Genomic DNA, 22,322 nt, shown 5'->3' with positions numbered 1-22,322 from the left:
GGCTGGTGGTTATCTTACATTGTCCTCGGAGTTGAACAAGTAATATATTGACATCTGATGGCCATCGTGAAAACACTAAGTCGGAGCCGAGCGATTCCAACTCCCATCAACGTCCCAAACGACTGGCTTCGTAAAATCTTCGTACCACAGTCCACCCAGCGCGTTCAATTTCATATACCCGAAGCGGAAATATTCAGGTTCCTCCGCCCTGCGTCTCGTCCAATTGAACGATTCTACTGACCCATCCCCTGACCGGAAAGCATGGAACCTCTCCACGTCATTGACAAGCACACTAATCCCATCCGCCTCGTTAGTCAGATCCTTCAGGAAAGTGAAGACGATATCCTGCGCAGATACAACCAGAGGCGCGGAGATCTGCGGAAGCGCACTTCCCAGCTGCGCACCGTCGAGCAGCGCGGCAGGCGTCTGGAGAATACTATCGAACCCCCAGCGGGCAATTCCGTTGATGAACAATCCCACCAGGAGTCCAGAATACAACAGACTTGGCCGCGTCTGCAAGGTCGTCCCGGGGAGAAAGAGCAAGCTGAGGATGTAGTGGTGGATGCGGAGGTTCATGTGCGGCACAACTAGGAGCGCGAGAACGGCGGCGGTCAGGACGCCGTAGATGGCGAGCATTTTGGGCAGACGACCTTCGTTGCGAAAGGCGATGGCCTGCGTGATGACGATACCGCATAGGAGGGCGACGATGATTATTAGGGCTGGTACGGCGCCGGGCTGCTGCTGGATATCGTGGGGGGTGAGGCGGGATATGGGGATCTTGTCGAAGGTGTCGGTGTTGAGGGCGCCAACCCAGCAAGGCCCCAGCCAGAGGATGGTCTTGTCCCAGTGGGCGTCTAGATCTTTTAGGGTGTGCCTGACGCAGAAATAGTACAAGGCGAAGCCGACAAAAGCGCAAGGGAGGAACCTGCCTAGGGCGATGGAGATGAGCTCGTAGTAGTTCGGAGAATAGGGTGGATCGGACGAAAGCGCGACTTGGAAGTAGACAATGAAGAACATCGAAGCGTAGAATGCAGCTGGCGACGTGATGGAAAGTGAGAGCAATGCTGAGACCACCACAGAGAAGGCGAACAGCGACCAGCGGATGTCCTGGCAGTCAAGCCGCCCGTCTTCTGTGGACCTATTCCCATCAAAAGTGAAGGACAAGGGAAAATTGGAAGGAAATGCAATGCTTGAGATACCGTTCCTCTCTACAGATAGAAAATTGGACTGTTCACCCGTCCGACGAAGGACCCCGCAGCCGCCTTTGGCATCACTAATGAGTCCCGCATGTAGCGCAGCAGGACAAATGGCAGAGTCACCGCGATACACACCGTAGTCGCTGCCATTTCCACCCCCGAGCTCACCACCGATGACCAGAGTCCGGTAATTGATCTCCTGCGGGCCAATGAAGTATGGTTCGAGAACCATTGCAGCCGAACAGGTCGCAGGGCAGCGGAACGCAAATGCGCCGTCATCAAACGGACGACATGCGTCACCGTCTAGACCACAGTTGGTCGCATTTGACCTATATCATCAGCGTGCGTTGTTTGTGAGGGTGGAGAATGGCCGTAGCTTACCATAGTCGACTGTGACAGGATAGCTTAACGGGCTGCCCATGACCCGTTACATCCGAGCTGGCAATTGCCGATTGTAGCGACGCTATGAAAACTACTCCCCAGAAAGCCAGGCAAGACAGAAGAAGCAAGACCTTGCTGATAGTACTGGGAAAGAATCTATCCACCAAACGGCCCGGCGCCGTCTGCCAGCGGGGCAGCAAAGGTCTGATCTGATATGTATGAGGGGGCGAAGGCCCCAGTACCCACGCCCGAATTGCAGATACGGAACACGAAAACCGCCTTGAAGATGGGCGATTTTGTTGTTGATGCTCATGGACTGGCAAGAGCGGCTCCCTCGTGCAGTATTCCTGACCGGCTCGTGCCGAATCGGCGCTCCCGCGAGCTACCGGCATAAAGTGGCTGACCTCGGAACTTCCTTCATGGTGGAGGATATCCAGTGGGTACTCCTGGGTTTCACGAGGGACTTTCTCATAGGGAGATGAATTTCCAGAGCTTGAGATTGAGGAGGACTCCTGGCCTGATAGCATCTTTGACTCTACGATTCCTATCCATGATAGAATGGGTATCGCGGAGGGAGATCAAGTAAGACGGCAAAGTTGGTGAGGGCGGGCCCACCTTAGTCAGATATACTCACCCATACTACGGAGTAACTACACACCGTGCCGTCTTGACTCATACATTATTCTTTGTGCAATGAAAACAATCAGCATGAATGGCAAAGTTATATTAAGTGCATATATCACACAGAGGATATGACCTCGAAGGAGCAAAAACAGTATGTCATCAACATGCCACATGAATCGTTAGCACACAAGAGGGTATCAAATCAGCAGATAACCAATTAAAGATCGTCGACTCGTTGCCCACCAGGGTATTTCCCTACGTGAGCCTTGATAAAGGGGTACAGTAAGTATGTTCAGGGGTCTTAAAGATTGTAGTCGTCGTAAGTTGGCACTGTAAGGAACGCTTGCCCAAAGTTGTCGAATGTTTGATAGATTTAACCGTCCACTGCAGGTCGATGCCCGAGGCAAGGGCACACAGTGTTATTGTGATCAAAGACCGAGAAACGACTAGACGGCAGAGCGGCCAAAACGACGACGGCCACTGTAGAACATGTTAGAATGCCATATTTTAGATTTGTCGACGCAGTCAACTTACTAATAGCCATCAGCGTTGGCGCCCCTGACGCGGAAGGTGAACCAGATGCCCTAGCAGATGCTGTCAGAATCAGAATCAGTGGTTGCAGACTTCATGATACGAACCACAAGAGCGGAGGCGAGCCACACGATGGCGGAGAGGAAGCTGAATGCTTCGGCGGCCTTCCAACGACCACAGGAGTTGGTGCTGTAGGTGTCAAAATGCCAGTGCCAGATACTGCCGCAGTTCAACTTGTGGATGGCATCGACGAGAATGCCGAAAGCGGCGAACCAAGCGAAAGAAATGACCACATCAACTGTAGATTTTCCTTGTTAGCGACAATGTATCATAGTGCGCAACAGAGCAAGGAAAGCAGACATACATGGCCAAGAGAAGAAGCCAGAAGAGAAAGGTATCAGCCATATGAGACCGAGGAGTATGGATAAGCCGGCGACGACTTCAGTGTAGATCCACCGTGCTTGTGGCCATGCATCAATATCCGAGAACTGATGCAGATAGTAGCCGATAATGCCTGCGACGACCTTGAATCACCGTAGAGTCAGTTGCGCTCCAATCATTTGAACGGTCAGGGGTGCATACCGCAGCAAAGGCGATCTCTGCGACACGGAGGACAATGGAGACTAGACGCGAAATGACAGGCATTGTGATATGGGAGATTATTGAATTTGATGGTTGTTGAGAAGATGTGGTCCTTTTTTGACAACGAATGACTTCGAGGCCTTGTTATTATGGACGATGGTTTGAGAGTAGACTGAGTGAGGACGAACTGTACAGAGCGTTTAATAGAAGAGGAAAGGGGAAAAGTAAATAAAAAGGGAGGCAGTGCAGTTTAAAAGCTTCGCCCGGCGCAGTCGTCACACCTGGTGACGATCATCGCAAGTACTAGACTTTGTTTGTCCGCCTTTTCCATGTCCTTCGGTGTCGGCTCTGCCATCTTTGCCATCATCGCATGGGCACGACATCTTGTTCTCAAAACGATTGGCTGCCTGAAAAATCCTCCGGTCTGCCCAACTTTTCTGGGCACAGACAATCATTGAATCTTGAGCAACTCTAACGTCGACTTCAGTAGTGATCGGGGCCGGTTGACCGCTCATTTGGGTGATGATTGGTGTGGCCACTCCAAGGCATCATGCGTTGTCCTCAAACTTAAGTCTTTAACGAGTGCTCTCCAGATATTCGAACAAGGATAACTGCAAGAATTGACTGCATTATAAGTAGGGTTGGACCATTGTCTACAATTGATAGTGCCACAACTAAGGCTGAGAGCTCTTCTCCACCAGATCCACTACTAGGCCATTTCGGGAAATTCTTCTCAAAGCATACCGGAGATCTTCTCAGCTTCATTTCGGGTTTGGGTTATTGTTTCCATTCATTTCGAGCTCTAAGTCGACATAATAGCAATTCCTGTAAAACACCGAGTCCCTTATTACCTCAGGGATATAATCTGAACCATCTTGGGTTGAAGTTTGTTTTTGTTTGGATGACGAAATAAATCCAAGACTCCTTGCTGTCTGACGTCATCCAGAAAACAAAATGCAGCAGCCTGGATCGTCTGACCTTCACCTGACCTTCAGTCTCCCTCCAGCCCTAACGCCGTCGACGTAGCTCTGCCTCTATACCTTGGCATGAGCGATAATAGAGCTAATTCAGCACGCACTGCGCAGCGTTCGCTGAAATGGTTTATTGATAGACTCACTCGGCTTTCAAGAAATTGCTGTAAATTATAAGGTAGAGGTTAGAAGCCTACTAATACACGATCAAGGATTACCAGTAAACCAGAACGGTAAACCAATTTTGTCACGTAGAACCTCGTCGATTATTCTCCAAGAACCATTCCATGACCGTACGGAAACTCCCTTTAGCACCGCTCTCAATAATATCCCCATGGCACGGAATCAACCGATTGAAATCCCACTGATCGATCCTCCTCATTGACTCCGTAAAAGCCTTCCGATCCGCACTCGACAAAATATACCACGCAAACCGCTTCTGCCACGTCGCCGGTGGCTCAGCCGACATCACGGTGTTGATAATCTTCGCAATGATCCCCGATGTCGCGCCCTCCTTCGTCCGCGAGTACTGCTCCCGAGCAGGGAGATTAAACATGAGATCCGCCTCGATGAGTGTGCGCGACCGCTTATGTAGGAAGACTAGCTCCCGCGACGGATGTCCGTACACGTACTCGGACTCAAACTCCGCGTCGAATTCCTCCGAGATCTTGCGGGATCCCTTATGCTGGTCCTCTTTCCGGAAGATGTGCGAAAAGGGCGTGTTCTTATACTCTGGATTCGACTGCCGTTTCTCCCAGAGGCCTTCCGGGCCGATGATCTCGGCCTCGGGGTATGCTTCTTTCCACGGGGTGAGGTGGATGTGGTGCTCGAGATCTAGTGCGGCGATGTATTTCACCTGGCCCATCTGGGAGATCATCTCGCGAACTTGGGGCGTGAGGCTGACCGGAGAGAAGACGGCGAGGGAGCCCGAGGGCAGTTTGACTGTTCAAACTTGGTCAGCTGGTTGAAATTGATGATACTGTCTTTGACAGGACTCACCCAGTGTTCCCCGCGCGCCAAACTTGAGACGGCCAAATCGTGCGAATGGCAGACTCAGGGTGATGATGTCGGAGGTGACATTTCGGATCACCATCACCTCTTCTGGGTTGGATGGAAATAGTCGAGGCATGATAGGCGCGTTTTCTTTTGTTTGAGCAGCCGAAAATATATGGCAATTCGGGCCAGAGCTCAATTGCGCTTTCTATCACATGTACTCAATGTGTGCCTTGGATAATCAGGATCAAGGTAGTAGTTCAGATTCGAAGCAAGATATCAATTTCATCTATAACGGCGAGCTTCTTAAGAAGAAGCTTGTCAATTGAATCTGGTGAACTACGAGAAATCCAGCAAATGTTGCATGACATGAGCTGTTGGAGCTGACAGTTTCTGGTGGGGTGGCAATGACGTCGGTACATCTTCCATCGGAGAATTGATCATAGCTTAAATCCAACATATAGAATTAAGCTCAAATAAACCAAGACTTTTCAGGAGTATCAGCCACTGACATACGATCTTAATTTATATTTGCTCCGTGTTGATGCCATGAGACTCGGTTACACTTCAGGGTGCAGATCTGGGTTGCCCCCCTCCTAGCAGCAATGCCACGAGGTCTAGTCAGGCTATCGTCGGGTCTATATCACAATATTTGAATGTGTAGTTCAATTCATTGCAGCTTCAAGATGAATATAACATCCAAAACAACATGGGTATCGCTTCTATACAATAACCACACATCTGACACGAAAAAGGACAGGTGCCTTTCAACTGTACCAACCACCGCCCGTCGACTGTGACGGCTCTTCGGGGCGATGCTTGATTATAGACTCCTTGATATCATATACATCAATGAGCTGGCGCCATGTTTCAAAATCGAGACTAAAGATAGCCTGGTGTTTCTGGACCCCCTTTTTCTGGGCCTCACTCGGGGCATACGGTTTCGAGGGATCTAGGGGTCGAGCAGGTTAGCTCCACAAGCCACACAGGAGTAGACCCGCAGGGAACTTACGTAGAGTGGGTAACTGCCGACTGTCGGTTGATAATCCAACAGTCCCATCTCGTACCAAGAAGCTGACATAGAACAAATTCTCCACACTTTGCCCAAACGACCTTGGGTTTATGCAAAAGTGAAAAAGAGGTACTCCTCCGTCATCAGCAACATGATACTTGGCCATGACTTCCTGGACAAGCTCCTCCGTAGGCTCCTCCTCCATCTGCGAGAGTAATCTATCCACAGTATTCTGGCCATGAGTTACCGTTTCCGCGAGCAATTTGTTTATATTGGCGCACATGGTCGTGAGGTTCGACGTCTCCTGCCTGTCGAGATCCTTCTCCTGGAGCTCCTGTGGTCGAACTGCCTGCGATGGGTCAATGCGTTCCCTCGCTCGTCGTTGTGTCACTAGACGGGTGCGCTTCTGTACCGACAACGGCCCCAGAAGAAAACCAGAAACTGGAGGCCGGGAGTTATGGCGCAAGCAAGCAGCCCGCCCCAGCCAATCCCAGTTCATTGCGTCCCCGGTCTCATCATCGCTCTCGTCCGGGTCTGCTTGACTGCGGCCGGAAGGCCGGGGCCGTCGACGTTGCGTGCTAGATATCGCGGCGTCTGGATCACTTGGGCCGCGGCGCATAAACGAAATACACTTGGAGACGAACTCGTCGACATCGATACCCGCGGACGCATCTCCCAAGGTGAACTGTGCTGCTTTCTTATACCCCAGATCTGCGGCAGTGACGAGGAGACGAGAGTCGATAGTCGCATCCGAGGTTTGCTTGACGTTTTGGAAGATCTCATTGGCCTTTTCGATGGTCTCTCGAATTCCGATATTCCCCGCTTGCATGTACTCGTTCCTGCAGTCTGCACCAGTGTCAGAGCATGCGGTTTACTTCATGCTTGTAGTTATATGAGTGCCTAGAAAGAGCAGAATCACCATTTAATTCTCGATGCAACTCTCGAAGTTCCCTGCGAATGCGCCTTCTCTCATTCTCATCCTGATCTGGATCGTAGTACCTCTTATCCTTGTCCGATCGCTGAGACTGGGACACCTGAGATTGGCTTCCCTGGATGTTGGATGCTCGCTGAGCCAGTCGGTGGCGTTTTGCGTTGGCGCCTGACGATGCCATGGTCTGAGTCTGGGCCCTCTTGCGAGGTCTTGAGGAGTTCTGGCGGTTCTCCTTATCTGAAGAGGATTCGGGCGACGAAGATCGACTTTCAGCCTCACGAGCACGCGCAATCCCTGCCATAGTCTTGGGCTAGGATTTGATGACAAACGGCAGACAAAGAAACGTGGTAGCGATCTGATAGAGCCTAGAGCGGTAAGCGCGACGAGGCTGAAGAGCGGAAATCGACCGTGATGAGACAAAAATACAATTACACCTGGAGAAAAATATTTGGCGACAATATAAGCGTGGTATTATCACCGTGGAGCCAACACCTCTGCGTCTCACTCCCGAATCGAGTAGAAATGATGGGGCAGAATACCTCACGGAGCATCATAATGATATCTGCCCGCGCGACGCGTGCCTGTCCAAAGCGGATAAGATCCCTCTACGGAGTACTACATACCCTTTGGCCGATAACAGTCACGTGGCAAGGAACACTGCTTCCCGTCATTATGCAACAAGCAGCCAATCAGATATGCTCTTACGATCTTCCCCAGTTGAGCTCCACAGCTAAGTCGTCGACCTTATCTAACCTATGTACCTTACTTGGAGACTCTCCGACCTCCTTGTTACACGGAACTGCCAGGAAAGAGATAAAATCCTGGTGATGAGGGACCTATAGGTCTCTGGACTAATGGAGGCATTCACATTTGCCGTCTCCACGCAGGTGGACTTTCCAATCCATGTCAAGATGTACGTCTGGATTAACGCCCGACGTGCGCTGAACCTAGGAAATAGGAAGCTAACCGGTTCAAAGTGGCTCGTTGGAAGGAAAGCAGAAGCAGATCCCACTTTCAGTCCTATACAAGCGACCGGACCTGCGACATATCGGCTCCATCCAGAACCCAACCTCCGATCTGTTTGTGACGGTTCAACTATGGTCAGATTCCAAGCAACTGGGTGTACCCATGCAGACTTCGTACAAGACTTTCAAGTCCGTTCGAGCCTGGAATGAATGGCTGCAGATGCCCGTATCCATCAAGGATGCTCCTCTGAGCTGCCAACTGGCTATCACTATCTGGGATCTCTCACCATTTGGCGGCCAAGGTGCAGACGGCCACTACATACCGTTCGGCGGAACAACAGTACCCTTGTTCGATGAAGACGGTAAGCTGAAGACGGGACGGCAAAAGTGCAAAGTGTATCGACACAAAGCAGCAGATGGCTTCTCCTCGACGACTACCCCATCGACTCCACCGCCGAAGCGACGCAAGAACAATGCCTCCGACGCTCTTGGCCCTTCAGTGGAGGAAATGGAGCTGGAAAGAGTGGAGGTGTTGATCAAGAAACATGAGATGGGGGAGATACCGCGAATCGACTGGATGGATCAGATGGTCTTCCGCCAACTGGAGAAGTTGAAGCTGAACGCTGAAGAAGCTGCGAGGAAGAGGGCGATCCGTCTCAAAGCGGCCAAGAACAAAGCGCCAGAGACACCAGGCGCTGACGGAGTAAATTCTGACGAGGAGGAGATAGATGACGAGAATTTCGTCCTGTATATCGAGTTCCCGCGCTTCGATCATCCGATCGTCTGGACTGACCATCAGTACCCGCCCCCTCCGGTCTCGTCGTATTCTCAAAATGCGCCGGCGAACCCTAATGCCACCCTAAAACCTGTTCCTGAAGTCCGCTTTGGACCAGGAATTGAAGGCGCCGATGGTGACGGTGTGATTCGAATCTACGACCCGGAAGTCGGTCAGACGGGTAACCCCTGTGAGGACAAACATAGAAGGTTGATTCGAAGCCATCGGACCGGCATCATGGACCGTGACCTGAAACCCAACCCTAAGATTCGCGACGAGCTTAACGTCATTGTGTCATATGAGCCAACTCAGGACCTTACAGCAGAAGAAAAAGACCTGGTCTGGCGTTTCCGATATTACCTTACCCGTGAGAAAAGGGCGCTGACCAAATTCGTCAAATCGGTCAACTGGCGCGACGCCGGTGAAGCTCAGCAAGCGGTAGAGATCCTTCCTAAGTGGACGGAGATTGACGTTGATGATGCACTGGAGCTCCTCGGACCGACTTTCGATAATACTGCTGTTCGTTCCTATGCTGTAGATAGGCTCCGAAAGGCAGACGACGAGGAGCTGCTCTTGTACCTTTTGCAGCTGGTACAAGCGCTGAAGTATGAGGAAAATTCTCGGGGCGATAATGAAGGCGCCGCGCATGACTCGTCGTTGGCAAATTTCCTCATCACCCGCGCTGCCAACAATTTCAAACTTGGAAGCTATCTGCATTGGTATCTCATGGTTGAATGTGACGATACTAGCCCCGGCACCCTGTCCACTCAACGCAGACTTTTTGCTCGAGTAGAATACTACTTCATGGCCGAGCTCGAACAGGTCTCCCCAGAACACAGGAAGACACTACTGCGGCAGGGTGAGCTTGTCGCTATACTCACGAAGATTGCCAAGGATATCCGCTTCGCTCGGGAGACGCGACCTCTGAAGATCGAAAAGTTGAAAAAGTACTTGAAAGATCCCAAGAACGAACTCGTCCATATCGATCCTCCACTACCTCTTCCATTGGATCCAGAAGTGTTGGTGACAGGTTGCTTTCCGGAAGAATCTAATGTGTTCAAGTCCTCGTTGTCACCATTGCACATTACCTTCAAGACTTCTGAGGGACGCAAGTATCCCATTCTGTTCAAAGTCGGTGATGACCTCCGGCAAGATCAACTTGTCATCCAGATTATCATCTTAATGGACCGTCTACTGCAGAAGGAGAATCTAGACCTTAAGCTCACCCCTTACCGTATCCTCGCGACGAATGCTACAGCTGGCGCTGTGCAATTCATACCGTCAACCTCGCTCTCCGCCGTCTCTGCCAAGTACAAATCAGTCCTTGCTTATCTCCAGGCAAACAATCCCGACGAGAACGAACCCCTTGGTGTCCGCAAGGAAACCATGGATACCTATGTTAAGTCCTGTGCTGGATATTGTGTCATCACCTACCTTCTCGGTGTTGGAGACAGACACTTGGAGAATCTTCTACTTGCACCAGACGGTCACTTTTTCCACGCAGATTTCGGATTTATTTTGGGTCGAGATCCCAAACCCTTCGCTCCCATGATGAAACTGTGCAAGGAAATGGTGGAAGGTATGGGTGGTACAACCTCGCCTCAATACCTCCAGTTCAAGCAGTACTGCTTCACTGCGTACACTACCCTGCGCAAATCGGCGAACCTGATACTCAATTTGTTCAGTCTGATGGTCGACGCCAACATCCCTGACATTCGTGTCGAACCGGACAAGGCTGTATTTAAAGTCAAGGAAAGGTTCCACCTCGAGATGACAGAAGAGGAGGCCATCCGGCATTTCGAGCAACTCATCGGCGACAGCGTCAATGCCATATTCGGTGTGGTCATCGATCGGCTACATGAATTTGTACAGGGTTGGAGAGCGTAGAGGTACGTTTAGATTGACTTGGACTAGTATCAAATTGTGGTTTTCATTTTCTCAAGTTGGCATGACATGTTCAATGTACTCAGGAGTTACGGACGGATGGCATGAGAATTTGCTGAATGATACCCTGTATAGAAGTTCTGTTCTATACTGATCTTCCTCTACTTCTATATGCATCATTAAGAAAATAAATTCTAAGAATGGCAGTATATTGTACTCTGCGCCGTAGCGTTTTCGTCAACGGGAATCGGAAACACAATCTCAGCCTAATCATCGTCCTCTAAATTGACTTCTTCAAAGCCATTCGTGTTTCCGTCCTCCAATGCTATAATGCGAAGGTGCTACAGAATAAATATTGGTACGGCCAGGTGAACAAGCATTTCAACGTCCACCGTTCGCCGCTTTGCCTCTGCGCCGCCGGTCTTTCCGAACGTTTCGTGTCATATTGTCTCATGGCTAGTATTCAACAGGACGTTGAGCTAGTGAATTCATGAAATTTTCGAATTGGTTCAGATATCCTTGGTGTCCTTGGTGTTCCTTGGAAGAGTGTCAGCCCAGATAAGGCAACTGTCCCGCTTCCTATCTTTCTTATCTTTCGTATCATTCTTATCATGTTTTGAGATAACACCACCGCCTCTTTCACCGCTTTCACTACTTCTGTCAAGCTGAAAAAAGGCACAAAGAGGTGCAGATCATCTCAGCATGTCGACAGGGACAGCAATGCATTCCTTCTTCTCACACTTTAGTCACCTCTCATCTCAATAATGTTCAAGACATAATCACCTCATAATCTCTACAGATCACTTTTACAGATCTACAGTTAAGTGGTCTACTTGCTTGTGATGGCAGCCAAATTCATTCCAAGGCAGGCATTTCCCAGCTATGCCTCCATTCCAAGATCATATTATCTTGGCCATCACAGAGCCGGATTGAAAAAGATGCAGAACATGCTATCTTCTATTGACTATGTTATCGAGTGCCGTGACTACAGAGTACCCGTAACGTCTATTAACCCCATGTTTGAAGAGGCTTTGGGAAAGACAAGGCGGTTAGTAGTTTACACCAAGAGGGACCTGGGTGCGGAGCCTCGATCATCTGCACAGCAAACGGTAAGTCCAGGATCGAAGTTTAGCTCATAATTGTCATAATGCTGACGGGTGATTCTATATGCAGGCCGAAAAAACTATTAAGAAGTTTGATTCGAGTAGTGCCGTGTTTTTTGTCAGCTCCTTTTCCCGAGCGGATGTCAGTTCGATTCTGGCACATTTGCGAAATGATGCTGAAGGACCTGATAAGCTCGTCGGCTGTCGCGTGATGGTTGTTGGAATGCCAAATGTCGGCAAGTCCACCCTGATCAACAATCTGCGCAACCAAGGCGTAAGAAAGGCCAAGGCCGTGCAGACGGGAGGCCAGCCTGGTATTACACGGAAGATCGGGACACCCGTCAAGATCATTGAGCGGGACAATGGAGCACATGTTTATGTTTTGGACACTCCGGGGGTTTTCATGCCCTATGTGCCGGATGCGGAGAAAATGCTGAAGTTGGCTCTCTGTGGTTGCGTGAAAGATTCAGTTATTTCACCGGTCACATTGGCGGACTACCTTTTATATCATATTAATCTGCATAACCCGGGGCAGTACCAGCGCTGGTCCCAACCCACAAACGAGATATCGCCTCTCCTGGACAGCTTTGCTCGGCAAACTGGTCTCCTCGCTAAAGGAGGTATTCCTAACATCGATCTTGCCGCACTCCATTTCATTCAAAAGTGGCGATCTGGAGAGCTAGGACGTTTCATACTTGACGATTTACAAGCAGAGCAGCGCCGTATCGACGAAGGAATTGAGAACGACGTGGGTATCAGCATATCCCAGGCCTTGAAGGCCGAGCGAATGTCGAGAAAACAGCCTGCCTCTGATTCTTAAACCATCGAATAATATAATCGATTGTACAATAGAACGTATACTGTTGGTATCATTGATGAGCTTCTTTTGCGCGCCCCTCGAAATGCATAATGTTATGACCCCGGCATAAATAAGAACATGATATAGAATGAAAAAGGGGACAGACAACAGATAGGAAGACTTAACGCCTGTGGGGAGGAGAAAAACATGAAAATGTCGAGCACAGAACCCGGAAACACCAATCGGCCTAAGAAATTTTGTCCAGCAGTCGGCGTCGCCTCCGGTCCACAAGCTCCTCTTGCACCTCTTCTAGTGTCGGCAACCTCCATTCAACCCCATCGCCAGCGTCGCCGGGAAGCGGCTCCCACCCATCCTCCGCATCAATATCCTTCTTCCCTCGTAGGTGCTCGACAGCCTCCTTCTCCTTCTGCCTCTCATACGCAAGCAACGATCCATCCTCTTCATCCAGCCCATACCCGAAGTAATTCGCATCAACCTTCTTCGTAGCAATATCCCCACCTCGCCCTTTTCCTTCCTCCTCCTCTTCCTCGGGCGGCCTTCGCCCTCGTCGCGCCGCAGCCTCAAACATCTCTTTGACACCAGGTAACTCCCTGGCCCGCCCAAAGTACCGATACCCCTTCCCACCACCGGGGATCTCCCGCCCCTCGTCGTCATATACCCGCCCCGAACCACGCATATAGTTCGGCCCACCCAGGTTCCGAATCTGCATTTCCCATGCCCATTTCTCGCGCATCAGCTTGTTGATTTCATCGTTCAGGTCGCGGATCTGGTAGTCGGATAGACTGGGCTCTTGGATCCGGGACACCTTGCGCGAGATTTCTTTGAGGACTTGGCCGCGCCATTTCTCGCAGCTGGGGATTGAGTCCACAGAGGTGATGGCTTTGGGCCGACGCGTCCGTCCGATGTCGATGATTCCAAGATCCGCGGCTTGTTGCGCCCGGAAGCGGAAGAGCATCGACTGTGCTTTCTCGCTGTTACGTGCCTGTTAGGGAAGACCTACAGTTAGCGTGTGGACTGTACGGTTTGGAGACAGGTCTGTCGCTTATTCGGCCCAGAGATTTATGACGGACTCACCATGATGATGCACTGGACGGGACGAGTTCAACTGAGATGTGGTGTCAAAAGGAAGATGGGGGATGAGAGCCCAACAAAAGTACTCTGAATAGACTTGACAAGCTTGAGTGGAGAGTGGAGATGCCGCTCACCTAAGCGAGCGTTAATTATAGGCGCGCGGCTATTCAGGAGAACAACCATGCAGTAAAGAGCATCTTCTAAGACAAATCTATCTTTGTACTATTGAGGTTGAACTAGTTTTAAGACACGCCATTAAGAAAGGTGCAATTCTCCATAAGTTCCTATTAAATCAAGAGATGGTTCCAAAGTGATGGAATAGACTAATGCAGACAGCCGCCCTTAACCAAGAGGTAATCAGCAAACGCAGCAAATCATGAGAGATGAGACGCATGAGGCAAAAAACATATACAAATCAAAGAGAGAAATCTATCGGTAGGTCATCTCCAGGTCCGATTAACGCACCGGACTCATTCATAAGTGTCATTTCATTGGTCACCTCTCAACAAGCTGTAGCAGGTGCGATATCATAATCCCCTCAGAGGAAACCTTTCGTGTTGCTCGGCATCCTCTGGGGCAAGTCACTCGCCCCGTAGACGCTGCTACCTCTTCTGCTTCCAACATCGCTGAAGGTCACATGCGGTCTCCCAATCGCACTCCCTCGTTCGGTACGCAGGGGTTTCAACCCGTCCAATTCACGCTCTAATCTTAATGCCTTTTCATGTGCTTCGCGTAGCTCCCTTTCGACTCGGCGGATCTGGAGCTGCGCCTCCGAGTCACTTTGCTGAAGCTCCTCAATGTTGCGGAGCAGACGCTCAATCTTCTCACGACCCTTGTTGACATCTTCCTCAAGTTGCGCGTTCAGCTTGTCACGCCGCTCCAACTGTGACTGAAGATCCTTGACTGTACGGTCGACATTGCGCAGTGACCGTTGTTCCGAGCTGTGCTTGTTCTCTTGCTCTTCGAGATGCGTCTCCAACTGTTTGATTTGACGCGTCAGTATCTTGGATGACGCATTTTCCGTGGGATGAAAACCACCTACCTCTTTGATCCTCTTGTGGAGGAATCGAACATCCTGGCTGCCTGTCGAGTAGCTCTTGGTCTCTAAATCGACGCATCGCAACTGCGCCTCCTTGAGTTGTTTCTCTAGCGCAGCCTTATCCTTGAAGAGCTGAGCATTTGCCTCCCTTTCAGCAGTGACTTCTTTCTGCATCTCAGTCACTAGTGCTTCGGCTCGCCTCATCTTGCCGACAGCGGCAGCTGAGACGTCTTCTTGTTGGGCGAGTTTCGACTTCAGCTCTAGGAGCTCGCGGTCCATACTGGCGGCGTTGCGCATAGACGGACTTTCGCCCTTGGCCAGTTCCTCCAGTCTCTCCGCAGCCTCTGCCAGCCGGGCTTCAAGCATCTTCTTCTCCTTGAACAATGTGTCACGCTCTGCCGTGATGTCATCAAACGATGTTCGCAGACTTCGGACCTGTGAAAGAAGGGACACAACTCTGCCTTGGGCTTCGTTATGGGCGTTGACGGCCTCATCGCGGGACGTAGTGACATCCTGTAATGTGATCTCCATCCGTGCTTTCTCTTTAGCCCAAGTTGAGCTGTTCAGAACTTCATTATCCCACTTGCTACGGAGATCCTCCAGTTCCTCCCGAAGACGAGCGTTCTCGCTACGAACATTGAGCACCTTCTCTCGTTCCATCTCGAGCTCATTGTTAAGCGTAGAAAATTCCCTTTGGTATTTCAGCCTCGTCTGCTCCATTGAAGTTTCTTTGTCTTCGATGTCGATCGCACGCTGATTCCTGTAATCTTCAAGTTCATTCTGCAAGCGCTGTTTCGCTTGAAGCGCTCCTTGTAGCTCAGCTGCTTGATCCTCCAACCTAGCCTCTAGCATCTGGGTCTGTCTTTGCAGGTCTTCAACAAGAGCATCCATCTGTTTGCGCTCAGCCATAATCTGCGCACACGTCTCCTCTGCCTCTTGGGCTTGTGACTTGGCAAACTGCTCCGCGCGAGTGGCTTTGAGGACGGCGATTTCTGCTTGTTCGAGCTTGTTGAAATAGTCATCCGCCCGACTCTTATACAAACTCAAGCTGGAGGCGAGATCAGCGGACTTGGATGTTTCCGCATCCAGCCGTATCTGCAAGTCGGAGAACTCCTCGAGAAGCTGATTTCGGCTGACGGCATCCTGCTCCCTGGCAACTTGCAACTCTTGCGCTTCGGAGAGTGCGTCTCGAAGTTCCACCTCAAGAGTAGCTTTTGCTCGCTTGAGCTTCTCAAATTGCGCTTTCGCCTCGGTGAAATCAGCCATGGCCTCATTATGGACTTTGAGCAAGGATCTTCGAGACTGTTCCTGAGAATTGATCAGATCGTAGAGCTCCTCGTGCGATTTCGCCTGGACATCACGCAGCGATAGCTCTCCGGAACGGATGCTCCTCTCTAGGGCAGAAACTTTCTTGGCGGAATCGTCTAGTTGGTCATGGAGGCGGCCATTTTCGCGCTCCAAAAGCTGCATGCGTCTGAGAGACGGGCTCTCATCCTGCCATAGGTCTCGGACGGGTTTGAGTTGTTCAAGTTGATTCTCGAGATGACGGTTCTGCATCTCGCTCATCTGGAGTTTGTTCTGAAGCTCTTCAATTTCAGTAGCGAGATCCATGCGTTTCTGGTAGCCGATAGTGTCGACTGTCCGATCTGACCGACCAGAATCCATTGTAGCTTCGTTGAGATTCAATCTCCGGTTAGGTGTCGTTGGCGTAGCGAATTTCTTGACAAGACCGTTTTCTGAATTCTTTCTCAGATGCGTCGGGGTACGATTACCGGCTACCTGATTCTGGTCAATCTCTTCAAGCAATGCACGCTTGGATGAAGAGTAACGGGCATCCAGCTCCTTCATCTCATCCTCATGGCGACGCCGCATTTCTGCAAGTTGGCTCTCTGCTCGATTATACTTCTCCTCCGTCACTTGAAGTTTGCTTTGAACGGTATCCAGCAGTTGGGCTAGATTTACTTTCTCAGCTAGGTCTGGCTGAATGGACTCCCATGATTCTGGCGGCTTGTCTGACAGAGGCTCCACGAACTTGTGTAGAAGCATCAGCTGGCGGTGCAATGTCTCAATTTCCTTGTGGGCAGTGTCAAGAGATCCCTGAAGCTTTCGTGTGTTTGCCTGAGCCTGAGTTCGCAGCTGTCTCTCTGTCTCTAAGTTCCTGTTTGCTTCGGCAAGTTGTATACCGGCAGTTGAGGCGGCCTTCTCAGCGTTGCGACTGGCCTTATGTTCCCTGTTGACCTCATGGTTTAGATCCTCCAGACTCAATGACAGCTTTTCTTTCTGCTTTTCCAATGATGTGATAGAAAGTTGCAGGTCTCCGAGTTGTCGAGCCAGTTTTCTGTTATCTTCTTCCAACTTGGCCTTTTCCCTCTGCAGGTTCGTTATGCGGAGACGCTGGCTCTCGCTGGCCTTTGAGTTAGACCTGGCAATATCCAGATTTTTCTGTTGGATCTTGGTCAAAAGAGCGCGATTGTCGTTCTCGGAGGCTGTGAGCCTGCCTTTAAGCGTAACCAGCTCTCGTTCGAGGCGTTCTTTGTGCTGGTCATGGCGAATGCGGAAGTTTTCAGACTCAGCAATTGCATTGGTAAGTTCTTGCACTCTCGTCGAGAGACGAGATCGCTCTTCCTCAACGTCCTCCAGCTGACGCGCCTTTTCCTCTAGATCTTTTCGGACGCTATCCAGACGCTCGTTGGCCTGCTTCTTCACATTTCGCTCGATCTCGGCCTCTGCGTTCAAGCGGGCACTCTCCACCTTGGTGAACCTATCGCGAAGTTTAATCAGCTCGGTCTGGAGCTCCTTGCGAGACTGCTCTGCAGCTGCTCGCGCTTCAGTCGCACGGCGAAGTGTGTCCTGCTGAATGTACATCTCTTTCTCTATGATGATCTTTGATTCATTCAAAGAGGCGTACTTGTCCCTGAGCTCCGCGAGATTGTGCTCAGCAAGCATTTGGACGTCGTCTCTCGACTGTCGCTCCCGGCTGAGATCGGCCTGTGCCTGAAATAGTTGATTCTTCAGGTCTTGAATCTGCTGCTCAAGCAGTTTCCTACTCTCGCCAGCCTCTGCATCCTCAGAAATTTTCTCTTCGAGAAGCTTCTTGACGTCGGCAACCTCACGTTCAAGCTGACTTTTTTCAGACTTCATTGCGTCCGACTCTGCCTGCAGCTCTCGAAGTCGCTTCTGCATATTATCATGGCGTGTTGACAGGGATGCTTTTTCCGTCTCTAAGTGTTCCTTCTCTTCTTGATGCTTCTTGGTGTCGTTTCGCAGAACAGCAATTTCACTTTCTTTTCGCCTGAGCATTTCCTCATATCCAGTAGATGTGGAGGAGAGATCAGAAATCTGTTGCCGGATAGAACGGTTTTCCTCGACCAGGTCCTTGATCTGCTTTTTCGACAGCTCCAGATCTTTAGATGTTCTTGCGAGCTTGATGTCAAGATCCTGGTCTGTTTTGAGTAATTTCGCTTCTAGGTCTTGAATTTTGCGATCTTTGAGACTCAAGTGGCTTTGGAGCATTTTTATTTCCTGGCCTAGCTCCTTAACGCGGGCTTCCTGCTCGGCGACAGAGCTCTGGGCCTCCTCCAGTTGACGGTCAAGGACGTCGAGGCGGGCCTGTAGATCCCGTTTCTCGGCTTCCAACCGTTCAATGATCTCGCCGGCCTGTTCAAGCTGCGTGATGCGCTGGCTAAGCTGCTCATCAGCCTTTTTCTTTGCGGCTATCAGAGTATCTAGTTGGTCCTCGAGACTCTCCTGGTCCGCAATGGCCCCAGCCAACTTTTCGGTTAACTCGATCTCACGAAGCTGCAGTCTTTTGAAGATCTCCTCTTTGTCAAGAGCCAAGGCCCGTTCGCTTTCAAGTATGTGTTGGATTTTCTGAATCTCAATCTCCGTACGGCGTCTCTCTTCATCAAGCTTCTGGCGTTCAGCAATGTCCTGCTTCATCTTGGCTTCCAGCTCTTTAATCTTTTCATCCCGTTTCTTGACTTCATTAGCAGTACGTGTCTCTCCTAAGAGAGGCTTCATCCTCGAGAATAGCCGCCACCAGTGATTCCGCTTCATGTCCAAATAGACTTGGAAGTTGTGCTGGATGATTCTCGTAGCCTCCGCCCGGTATAGGCGTTTGTTTGAAATCCGCCGCTGGATGAACCCTCTAGCTGCAGATTGGAATTGAGTCATGATAGTCCGAATGAGCTGATCCCGTTGTTCTTCGAGCTCGGCCAAGACACCTGCTCGAAAAAAGACCTTTGTCCGACCTACACGGTACCAGGCCGGATCTAGACCGAGTCTTTGGAGCATATTATGGGCAACACTTTGCCCATCCATATACCCTTTGGGCATGTTAGGACAGAGAACTTCATATCGCTGTCTGAATTCAATAAACGAGAGGCGGTTCGGGAATCCTGTACGAGCAATTCTGATACCTTCGAGGACACCATTGCAGCGTAGCTGGTCTAGGACAAGGGGGGCATTTAGCATCTTGGGACGCTTCTTGTGATTGGGTATGATACAACGAACAAAATGAGGATGGGTCTGATGGAGTTGGTTCATGAGACTTGACAGCTGCTCTTTATGCCGCTGTGCAACGGTGCGGAAAAGACCTTTCTTGACTCTGCTTTTGGGAAGCTCATTATCCTCATCCGGGTCGCCACAGTCGGAAAAGAGGCAGGCAACATGTTTGTCTGCCGATCGTGCAAGGAGGCGTGTCACGTTGTCATTCAGAGGGTCCTTATTTTTCTCAAGCCATCCCTCGGTGTCATATTCTACCTCTGCAGCATAATGAGTCAGAACAAACCCCTGACTCAAGCGGGAGGCGCGATATTTCGGGGACTTTCGGTCCCAGAGTGAATGCAGTTTGTCGGTGAATGAGCGATCTGTGGCTTTCGGCATAACGCTGTCCTCGTCCAAGCATGAGAAGATACCAATAGGGTTCGTCAGCTCGATCAGATCAATGGTCGGTTGCAAGTCTTTGCCAAAGTCGATGAATTGCCATTCGATTTGCTCTCGTGCATACTCTTCCTGCTCAAGGACAAACATGTGATGATTGAAGAACTGCTGCAGCTTCTCATTAGTGTAGTTGATACACAACTGCTCGAAGCTGTTGTTCTTGAAAATTTCGAAACCAGCAATGTCCAGGACGCCGATGAAGAAGCTATCGTCGCCAGTCATGGTACTGCGATCTAACCGACTGTTGATGCGGTTGACAAGATCCCCAAAACCTCGCTCATAAATACCTTTGGCGAGAGCGTCCAGCGCCAGTCGAACCTGCTCTGGGGTTTGGACCTTTTCCACCCACTCCCGGCCTGCCTTTACCCTCGGATGGAGCAGCCCTTTCACAAAGGGCTCTGACGCTATCCCTAGCAACTGGCAAGCCCTCTCGACGCTATTCAACGAGTCAGGGCCCAGAGCAGCTTGGTCTGCGCGCAAGCTTTCTTTGACAATAGTGATGTTCCCCAGATGGAGGACCGCTGCAACCGTCCGAAGAATGCACATCTGGTCCTCTTCGGAGAATTTCATGACGTGAAATGCCTCAATCAGTGAATTCCACTCATCCACGTCAGAGACACCGGCGATGCTGTCATTACCGTCTCTGGTGTACGCAAAATCTTCGATGTGCAAATCTGCTAAGAGCAAGCTTTCCCGCAGCTTCGGGTCGGCGCCTTGCAACAGTTGGTAAAATATGTGATAATTTCTCTCATGACTGTTCGGTTTGACCACTCGAGATTTCTCAAGGAGATACCAGTCAATCGAGGCACCGGAGATCTGACCAGAGCGGGTGAATTCAATGCGTATGAATTTTCCAAATCGAGACGAGTTATTGTTTCGGACAGTTTGGGCATTACCGAATGCTTCCAGTATTGGGTTCGCCCTCAATATCTGCTGTGAGAGAGTAGACAGCTGCTTAGATCCTGAACGAGCATAGGGAGTATCGGTAGTTGCCACTGCTGCAAGGTACTGAATAACCTTCTTGGTATTCTCGGTTTTACCAGCTCCGGATTCACCTCTACGCTCTAATGTCAGATATTGCAGTTCTCACGAGCTTCTCGAGGAGCAACATACGTCACTAGAATGCTTTGGTTCTCGCCCTCTTCGACCAAATTCCGAAAGGCTTCATCAGCCATAGCGAAGATGTGGGGCCTAGTTTCTTCTCTGCTACGGCCCTTGTACATTTTCACGTACTCGTTTGTGTAAATCGGCAATGGACAATACGGATTGATTGTGACCAAAAACAAACCGGAGTAAGTCTACAGATGACTGGATCAGACCACGGAGCCTCGTTTCTTAGGGATCATTCAGGACAACTCACATATATCAAATCTGCCTGATATCGTGAGTGCAGGTTATGCACCACTGATGCCTCATTTAAATGCGTGAGTTCTGCCATATCATCGGCTTTGTCAAACTTCGCCGGATTGACCTTATCGACTTGGTCTGCTTCAACCTCTCGTTGCTGCCATGGCGATAAGCTTCATATTCTTCATGAACTCGATGGACTTCGAGTTGTCATACCTCTCCATCATCACTCTGGACCAACAATTTTCCATCTCCTCTTTCTTCTAGAACCAGGCCACGAACAAATGCTTTCTCGGGGTGACGTAACCAGACGTATTTGTTCCCTGAGAAGTCATTGCCTCCTTCGAGACCTCGGATCTCGTCCGCCCCTCGTTGTAGCTCTTCTGACTTGATGAACTCGGGCGCAAATGTCCCGGATGTCGCATCGTTTCTTAGAGAAGTCGATCTCTGCCGGGTCACGGTTCGTTTGAGACTGGACGGGAACAATTGCGAAATAGACGCCGAGTTTCGGAAATGGCTCCTCGCCTCTTCGAACTTCGAAGGTGACGTTACAATAGCCGACTTTGGCCGCGGACTTCTGGTCTGTGGAGCAGATGGCAAAGGAGATGGAGTTGACCGACCAAAAGGGTTGGCACGCTTCGGTGAGACATCCAACTGAGAAGGTAGCATCTTGTCGTCGATTCAATGGAGCATCATTTGTAAATAGAGTGGGACAATGACAATGTAATCAAGGTCATAAAAAGGCTCTGGGCATGAGGACTTGTTTCTAACAAGGTCATTAATCTCCAATGAAAAGGAAAAGCCGAAACATAATATAAAGGCAAGACAAAAGAGATCCTGTGTGCTTTGGGAACAAAGAGACGCAGATGAAGCTCAGAAATGCACGAGTGAACACAGCTTGAGCCCAAAGTACCTGCGCATCTGCATTGTGATGGGGCTTGCTGTTTGTTTACATCCGTCATCCTATGGTTCCTCAGGCTGCGGAGCAGATCGTGCGCTAGTCCCGATATGTCCGTCCACTAGTCACGTGGATTTCGCAACACGAACTCGATCCTCAGTTCTTGCAAAGGCGCTTCACTTCTCCCGTCCATGTCGACCTTCGTTTTTCCCCCATCTCTTACACCACGACCGTCTGCGAATAGACATAGTCATATCC

At 50.3% G+C, this 22,322-nt stretch overlaps 8 protein-coding genes across 8 annotated transcripts; 2 read left to right on the top strand and 6 right to left on the bottom strand.

Annotated features, from left to right (window-relative positions):
• Window positions 1-75: 75 nt before the first annotated feature.
• NFIA_078650 (LCCL domain protein) lies at window positions 76-1,617 on the bottom strand (the record flags this gene model as incomplete). The annotated part of the gene is made up of 2 exons (XM_001259821.1): window positions 76-1,499; window positions 1,578-1,617. The coding sequence occupies 2 exons, from the start codon at window positions 1,615-1,617 to the stop codon at window positions 76-78; spliced, it is 1,464 nt and encodes a 487-aa protein (XP_001259822.1).
• A 1,030-nt stretch (window positions 1,618-2,647) lies between these two features.
• Window positions 2,648-3,377, bottom strand: NFIA_078640 (MARVEL domain-containing protein; the record flags this gene model as incomplete). The annotated part of the gene is made up of 5 exons (XM_001259820.1): window positions 2,648-2,681; window positions 2,736-2,785; window positions 2,840-3,030; window positions 3,097-3,256; window positions 3,315-3,377. The coding sequence occupies 5 exons, from the start codon at window positions 3,375-3,377 to the stop codon at window positions 2,648-2,650; spliced, it is 498 nt and encodes a 165-aa protein (XP_001259821.1).
• Window positions 3,378-4,532: 1,155 nt separating this feature from the next.
• Window positions 4,533-5,414, bottom strand: NFIA_078630 (uncharacterized protein; the record flags this gene model as incomplete). The annotated part of the gene is made up of 2 exons (XM_001259819.1): window positions 4,533-5,227; window positions 5,285-5,414. The coding sequence occupies 2 exons, from the start codon at window positions 5,412-5,414 to the stop codon at window positions 4,533-4,535; spliced, it is 825 nt and encodes a 274-aa protein (XP_001259820.1).
• Window positions 5,415-6,045: 631 nt separating this feature from the next.
• NFIA_078620 (non-structural maintenance of chromosomes element 4 family protein) lies at window positions 6,046-7,522 on the bottom strand (the record flags this gene model as incomplete). The annotated part of the gene is made up of 3 exons (XM_001259818.1): window positions 6,046-6,230; window positions 6,291-7,136; window positions 7,210-7,522. 3 exons carry the CDS (start codon window positions 7,520-7,522, stop codon window positions 6,046-6,048), a joined length of 1,344 nt encoding a protein of 447 aa, XP_001259819.1.
• A 553-nt stretch (window positions 7,523-8,075) lies between these two features.
• On the top strand, window positions 8,076-10,848 carry NFIA_078610 (phosphatidylinositol 3-kinase VPS34; the record flags this gene model as incomplete). The annotated part of the gene is made up of 2 exons (XM_001259817.1): window positions 8,076-8,134; window positions 8,199-10,848. 2 exons carry the CDS (start codon window positions 8,076-8,078, stop codon window positions 10,846-10,848), a joined length of 2,709 nt encoding a protein of 902 aa, XP_001259818.1.
• A 1,013-nt stretch (window positions 10,849-11,861) lies between these two features.
• NFIA_078600 (putative GTPase MTG1) lies at window positions 11,862-12,768 on the top strand (the record flags this gene model as incomplete). The annotated part of the gene is made up of 2 exons (XM_001259816.1): window positions 11,862-11,954; window positions 12,019-12,768. 2 exons carry the CDS (start codon window positions 11,862-11,864, stop codon window positions 12,766-12,768), a joined length of 843 nt encoding a protein of 280 aa, XP_001259817.1.
• Window positions 12,769-12,994: 226 nt separating this feature from the next.
• NFIA_078590 (pre-mRNA-splicing factor ISY1) lies at window positions 12,995-13,845 on the bottom strand (the record flags this gene model as incomplete). The annotated part of the gene is made up of 2 exons (XM_001259815.1): window positions 12,995-13,750; window positions 13,843-13,845. 2 exons carry the CDS (start codon window positions 13,843-13,845, stop codon window positions 12,995-12,997), a joined length of 759 nt encoding a protein of 252 aa, XP_001259816.1.
• A 532-nt stretch (window positions 13,846-14,377) lies between these two features.
• NFIA_078580 (type II myosin) lies at window positions 14,378-21,835 on the bottom strand (the record flags this gene model as incomplete). Its single annotated transcript, XM_001259814.1, has 5 exons — window positions 14,378-14,818; window positions 14,882-20,876; window positions 20,933-21,117; window positions 21,180-21,323; window positions 21,383-21,835. 5 exons carry the CDS (start codon window positions 21,833-21,835, stop codon window positions 14,378-14,380), a joined length of 7,218 nt encoding a protein of 2,405 aa, XP_001259815.1.
• Between the last annotated feature and the right edge of the window lie 487 nt (window positions 21,836-22,322).

The sequence above is a fragment of the Aspergillus fischeri genome, genomic scaffold (genome assembly GCF_000149645.3).
Source record: "Aspergillus fischeri NRRL 181 1099437636264 genomic scaffold, whole genome shotgun sequence".
Taxonomy (NCBI): domain Eukaryota; kingdom Fungi; phylum Ascomycota; class Eurotiomycetes; order Eurotiales; family Aspergillaceae; genus Aspergillus; species Aspergillus fischeri.
This window is presented reverse-complemented; position numbering and strand designations above follow the sequence as displayed.